At 31.5% G+C, this 7,245-nt stretch overlaps 1 protein-coding gene and 1 long non-coding RNA gene across 2 annotated transcripts; both read right to left on the reverse strand.

The window, feature by feature from the left end:
- Nucleotides 1-3,477: 3,477 nt before the first annotated feature.
- LOC145073962 (uncharacterized) lies at nt 3,478-4,237 on the reverse strand. Its single transcript, XR_013691623.1, has 2 exons — nt 3,643-4,237; nt 3,478-3,511 (listed from the first exon to the last, which is right to left on the reverse strand). It is a non-coding gene; the product is annotated as an uncharacterized LOC145073962 (long non-coding RNA).
- Nucleotides 4,238-5,529: 1,292 nt separating this feature from the next.
- On the reverse strand, nt 5,530-6,969 carry LOC145075211 (uncharacterized). Its single transcript, XM_079021511.1, has 2 exons — nt 6,345-6,969; nt 5,530-6,016 (listed from the first exon to the last, which is right to left on the reverse strand). Exons 1-2 carry the CDS (start codon nt 6,834-6,836, stop codon nt 5,951-5,953), a joined length of 558 nt encoding a protein of 185 aa, XP_078877637.1. The 5' UTR covers nt 6,837-6,969; the 3' UTR covers nt 5,530-5,950.
- Between the last annotated feature and the right edge of the window lie 276 nt (nt 6,970-7,245).

The raw sequence follows: 7,245 nt of genomic DNA on the forward strand, positions 1-7,245 counted from the left end.
CTCTCTCTCTCTCTCTCTCTCTCACACACACACTCCTTCAAGTAAAGGTTACTTGTACATCATGCATAAAACCTGTACTAAAATGTGTTTGTATGTTTTAAATTTCTTTGTGAATTAGTTTTGTATAATTTTAATAATTTGTGAGTTATTTTTATAAATTTTTAATTAGTTTGTGTTTCTTTAAAAATAAAAAAATGAGTAGGTTGAGAAAGACGAGTTTTCATGTGTTGTGGAATAGAAAAGAAAAAAAAATGATGTGGAGTTGATGTACAATTGGATTGAGTGGGTTGGAAGGGATATATATCCTCCACTTTAAGCAAATGGGCATACCTATTTATAAAGCTTTTTTGGAAATGGAACTTCCCTAGCGAGGGTTCCAGACCAGCTTTCGTGCACCGACTAATCTCCCGCTACTAACATGAGGCTATGTCTCATGTCATGGAGTCACTGCAGACGAACTTTCATGACTATATGAGCTGAGTAGTGTCATGATTTGAACATAAGTCAATAAGTTATCAATCATATCTTCCACATGTCTTACAAAGTCATAACAACTAAAATGGTTACCTATTTGTAAATTTGTTATAATAATTTACTGATAAAAGCTGATATATCATTAAGGTCCACCTATTTTACTAAATTTCAATCAAATTTACGAATATCTTAATAATTATTTACACACGTCGAATGTTGTAATGTTGTGTTATTAAATTGTGTATTTAGCATGTTCGAAAAACCGTTATAATTATTTGAAAAAAACTATAAAAATTGTCCATATAGTTTGCTGTTTTCTGTGTTTTCTTTTGCAAAAATAATCACTTTTATGTGGTTTAGGTTGTTGATTTAGTCTTTAACTTAACATTTTTTTTGTTTTTGTATGTTAAATATGCTAAAATGCATTTATCTTTTCAATTAATTTTTTGTGTTATGGTTATTGAAACAAAAACCCTTAGTTTTATTAAAAAAAAAATGATTTTATCATAAAATCACTTTTAGCACATTCACAACATGGAGTTTTTTGCTTGAACTTTTTTCATGAAAAATCTCATAATACAAAAACTCATTGTTTCTCTCATAATATATGAGCTTTTTCGTTTGCTTTTTATTAGTTGTGTTTATATGTTGTATGATTTTAATTGGTTAAAAATATATAGGTTAGAAATATATAAGTCTCACACAATAAACGAAAAATCATTTGGTTAGAATTATAAAAGCTCTTACTATTGGTTTCTCTAGGGATAAGTTTTTAATCGAAAAATCGAACAGGAATCGAAACCGGAATCAGTTGGAACCGATTAGTGGTATTCAACCTGGTTCTCGATTCCCCCAATCCATCATTTTTGTTTATTTCAGTTCAGGCTGGTGTCGGTACCGAACACCTTCTTAGATAACATATTTTCTAGTAGAACCGAACCGGTTCTAACCGGTTAGTGATATTCGGTCCAATTCTCGGTTCTCCGTTCACTTTTTAACCTGTTTTCGGTTCTTCTGATTTCGTTCCAGTTCGATTGGTTTTAGACCAGATTACATCTCTATGTTTTTTATTTTTCAAGGGTTTTTTGTTCGAAAAATCTCATACTGTAGATGCTCTTTGGTGCATTAAAACTGAAAGTTTCTATTTTTTTCTATTGTTACCTTTGCGGCATGTTATCTTAAACTTTAAAGTCTATCATGAAATAAAATTAACAAGAAAACCCTTAAGTTTGAATTTTTTTAATGCTTTTACCTTAACTATTTTTTTTCTTCATATTATACGTATTCATATATAAATATAAATATATATATATATATATATATATATATATATATTTACGTATTTATATACTAAAACAATATTTAAATAAAATCGTATTTATGTTTTTTTAAATGCTATTTTTATATACATTTTTTTTGCCTCTTTAGTATTTATACGGTCTAAAACGTAAAAATACTTATTCACATTTTTATAAAATGGTAAAAATGTAAAATTATTAAAATCGTTTTTTATGTAATTTAGAAGCAAAAATATATTTTTACATATTTTTTTTACCTTTTTAGAAGATTCAAATTATATTTTTAGAAGTATAAATAAAAAATTTAGAAGTGTAAATATGTTTTTTAGAAGTATAAATACGTATTTTTATGTTTTTTTAGAAGTAAAAATATATTTTAGAAGCATTGAATAAACTATTTAGAAGTATAAATACGTATTTTTATGGTTTTTGAAGTTAAAATATATATGTTTTTGTCTTTAGAAGAAAAAAATAACCTTACGTCTTTAAATTTTAAAAGTATAAACATGTTTTAAAAGTAGAACTACATATTTATACTTCTAAAAAACATAAAAACATATACTTATACTTATAAAAATATAAAAATTTGTATTTACACTTCTAAAAACATATTTATACATTAAAGATGTAAAAATAGGTATCGGTATTTCTAAAAATATAAAAAATATGTAAAAATGTATTTATACTTCTAAAACCGTAAAAAATATTTTTAAGAATTTAGTTATTTCACCATTTTATAAAAACATAAATACGTATTTTTTATGTTTTTTAGAAGTAAAAATACATTTGTACGTCTTTAGAATTATAAATATGTTCTAAACCATATAAATAGGCGAAAAAAAACATATATAAAGAAACAGCATTTTAAAAAAAATATAAATGTGATGTTTAATTAAACAATTTTTAGTGTATAAATATGTACAAGGGTTTTTGTCATAAAGCCCCTAATTTTACACAAAAAAAACCGGTTATGCCCAAAGCCGTCTTTTTTTTGCCACAGATGCCTTTACTACCGGAAATTTTGTTCACTTTTGCCCCTTAGCCAGATTTTACCTTCTGTGCCAGTCACCTTTGTCATAAAAGCTCTTATATTTACTTATCACCTCCACCACTACACTTTTCCACCACCACCACCATCAGCCACACACAAACCACCACCACCATTATTGTCCATCATCCACCATCACCACCACTACCATCCATCATCCACCACCATCCAACGCCACCCTTCTCCTTCCATCACAGAAACCCATCATCACACCACCATCATCTTCTCCATTCAAACATACATACTGAAACACAAACATACACACATTCAAGCAAGGATTCAAAACTCAAAGATGATTTTCAGAACAACTTAAACAAGGAAATGATTTTCAAAACTAAAGACAATTCAAAACTCAAACACAATTCAGAACTAAAACAAGAAGAATTCAACAATTCAAAACTCAAACACAATTCAGAACTCAAACAAGAAGAATTCAAACTCAATTCAGAAATCAAACAAGATTTTGGAAACGAGACTTTGGAAAGCAAACCCTAAACCCCTTCAATTTTTCATCGTCTTCTCTTGCTGTTGCTTATCCATTATCATACATGCCTGAAATCGATAACCTAATACCATAAGCCACCACACAAACACCTTAAAACCACCATTACCCTCCATTACAACCACTTTCCACCAACCTCCACAAACCTTCAATAATCGACATTTTAGCTACCATTGTCTTCTCCCTACCCTGTTCACACACAAAAAGACTTCCAGTCATCACCATAGCCCCTCCAAGTTAAATCGAAGAGGGTATGGTGCGATTCGAATCAGAAAGAGAAGGGGATAAGGGTGCAATTGAAATCTATTGTTGTTACATACCTGCGTGAGGGAGAAAGAAACACAAAAGTTTTACTCTGGGATGGGCCAAATGTTGCTAAGGTGTCGCTGTTTGAGAGGAAAGAGTGAGAAGCACTAAACGAATCAGAGTTCTTTCGATGGAGGCAGCTAGGATTTCGTCTGTTGGAGGTGGATACGGGTTCATCTGATGTAGGATGCTAGGGTTTTATTTGGGGGGTTGGTGGTGAAGGCAGAAAGGGAGTTGGAGATGATGACCATTGGAGGTCGTGAAAGCATGTAGCTAGGGTTACACAAGAAAATAAAGCTGTGATTTTTGGGTGATTGTAATGGTGAAGTCGTAGAGGGTGTTGAAGACACCGTTGGAGATGGGAGGGGATGTTGCCGGATACAAGCCTGAAGGTGGTGGTGGTGACGACGCCTGGCGTCGGTGGTGGTGAGCAGCGACCAAGTTTTTGTTAAGAAGGATCAAGTGAGTAGATGACCGGCTACCTGGTGTTAACTTGATAAAAAGCCATAAGTGGTAAAATTTGCTCAAATGTTAGGCATTAATGAACATAAATTTGTACTTTGGGCATAACCAACTATTTTGTGTAAATTTGAGGGCTTTTACAGCAATAACCCTATGTACAAAATACATATTTATGTATTAATACATATAATATGAAGAAAACAAAACATAGTTAATGTAAAAACATAAAAAAAAAGTTACAAACTTTGCGAAGTTTATTTTATGATAAAATTAAACGTATGATAACATATCACATAGACAATAGTAGAAAATTTCTCATTTTAATGCACTTAAAAATGACCCACCCGTGACACATCAATTAATCCGACCTGTATAACCCCATTTTCTTTCATCACCCCTTACATTAGCTCCCACCAAAAACCTAAACCATCGACTGTTAATATGTTATGAACACCTCCCTCAAAATCACTAGTCAAACAAACACCCACCAACAACTCTAGAGATCGGAGGAGGTTGTTTGTGGTTACGGATGTGTTGTTAAAGAAGCTACTCCATCTATGCTAACAACACTTAAAAATGAAAGTAATAAACTATGCGCTGTATTCTAGTTATTAGAACCAAACAAATTGTTAATGTAGTTGAGGTTTGTTCTAAATCAAAGAACCAAACAAAAAATATCCCTGTTGTATGGATAATAATAAATAAATGGATATTGATTTGTTTCACAAATTTAGATAGACTTTTAACTATCCAAAGTACCGAATAATATATTAATATTACACAAAAAAAAATGTTAAGTGTACTTTGACAATCTAAATTTGTGAAATAATATTCATGATTACAATCAAACACACTTCATACAGTTACTCCAGTAAATTAAATAATTACCTTAAGCACACTAATTATCATGTGTTAGTGGTGCATGCTAAACCGCTAATCATTAATGGTACCCGATTGTTACTTTTGGTGTACATAATTTCTTTTCTTTGTTATCATTTGATAACAATCATAATGAGATTTACATAAGAATATCAAGACCATAAACCAGTTAACATATATTTATTGTGAGATATTACAAAAACAACATAAATAAATATTGTTATTGTACTTAAACTTCAATTGCAATTTGTTTTACTAAATAAAATCTCAAATATACTTTTCCTTCCCCTTATTTATATAATTTGAAAGTAGAGTTGCACCTGAAGCAACAACCAATTGTGTGGATACCTACAAATATAGTAAACAATCAACAATTGGCAAGCCACAAGTAGGTGAGTATATCTACTAACCACCCACTTTTAAGCTCTATTTCTACATCACAACAATTTTCTACATAAATTTCACATCACTCATGCATTAAATACTTGTACAGTATACACCACTTATACAATCATAAGTAAAGAAACATGTAGTAAATGGTTGATGATGTAAACAAAATATATACTCCAATATATTTCTTATTTATTCGATCAAGAAGTAGGTATGACTTAGTACTTAACATTACAAAAACAGAATTCATACATGAACGAATGGTTTTATGATTTTAAATATGAATTAAAATAAACTCGTATGATCACCTGATATACAACCTTTGATCCCTTGCTCCAATATGTATTACTTTGAAAATTCACATTCTTCTGCATTGTGTTCTTCATATCCTTTCAAAAATGTCGATTTGCGACTTGTTTACAGACTCTATACTATTATATATAAAGAACACCCAAAACCAAGAACACCACAAGATTTTCGGATCTTCTAAAAAAAACATGTACATACAAGGAACGGAAATACCCATAACTTGATTGAGCTATTGTGCCATTTTTAAATTTAATCATCTTTATGCAGCCAACAACTTCAAATTCACAAAACTGCCATTAAATCTTCTTGAAGGTGGTGATTTGGGGTCCGGAGTTTTCTTGATAGCCTCTGAAAATCAGAAACACAATCAGAATTTTACTTCAAGTGCAATATGTAAGCTTTCAAGCTTTTGATTAGGCAATTGGTTGATTATTAATAAAAAAAAAATAGAAGATGTTTTAAAGATTCTTTCAACACCCAATTCTAATCAAGAAAATCAAGAGCATGGCATTGAGAAACAACAAAGTCAAAGCTAACCCATTTTCAAAATTGAACATATTACACAACTCAGATTTCAAGTTCTTGTAATACATTCTAATCGGTGGTCAAATTATCAAACTCGATAGCAAAAAAGTCAAAATAAAAAGAAAGTCAAAGAAAATTTAATTCTGTTTACCTTAGGCACACTCTGAATGATGAGCTGATTATTAACAGACATAGTAGCAACCAAACAATCCCTTGGTGTATCAAACGAAGACAAAGAAAACTGTTTATGCACAACACCCACATCAAAATATATCAAACCGGTACTGGGAATATCGACCCGGATTTCCTTAACAGTAAACCACATGAACAAATCCTGGGCTGAAATACCCGAGACTCCGTTGATCTGGCCATAAGTCAACGTGCCGGAAACATTCCGATCGTAGTGAAATTCATTCTCGAATTTGGAATTACAAGCTTGATCCAAGTGAACCTCAAACCGACCCGAATCGTCAAAAGTGAAATTGGTGATGCCTTTCGGTAACAAACCCATTGGTAATCCGTTTGATCTAAGGATATCGTAGATAGTTGCCGATTGTTTAGAGGATGAGAGACAGAAATGAGTTGAAAGTGAGAGAGTGAAAAGGGCGCTAATGAAAAGTTGTTGAAGAAGAATGTTTGCCATATTTTTTGAAGTGGGGTTTTCTAGGGCATTGGAGTTTGGGGATTAATTGTAGCGAAAAAAGACCTTCAGGTGTTGGTGATTTTATGAGAAGATTAGGGTTTAAGGGAATTGAAGGGGAGAGGGGGCGGAGGGCTGCCAGCAAGAATCCAGAGTGGATTAGGAGAATGATCAATTATTGGCCTTGTAAGGAGGGCCGCCTCCACCCAATCAGCTGTAGCCATGTGGCTGGTGGTGCAATTACATTCTTGATTTTCCAAACAATCATTATAATTATATTGTATGCTCTTTGCTGTTTTTTTGGCTTAATTATGTGTTGTTTGATTTTGATTTAAGGAAAAAAAAAGAGTTCATTTTCTGAATAATGTGATTCCTTTTCTTCTAGATTTAATGAAATATATATATATATATA

This window comes from Lactuca serriola, chromosome 9, assembly GCF_051521515.1.
Source record: "Lactuca serriola cultivar US96UC23 chromosome 9, Lser_US96UC23_V15, whole genome shotgun sequence".
NCBI classification, from domain to species: domain Eukaryota; kingdom Viridiplantae; phylum Streptophyta; class Magnoliopsida; order Asterales; family Asteraceae; genus Lactuca; species Lactuca serriola.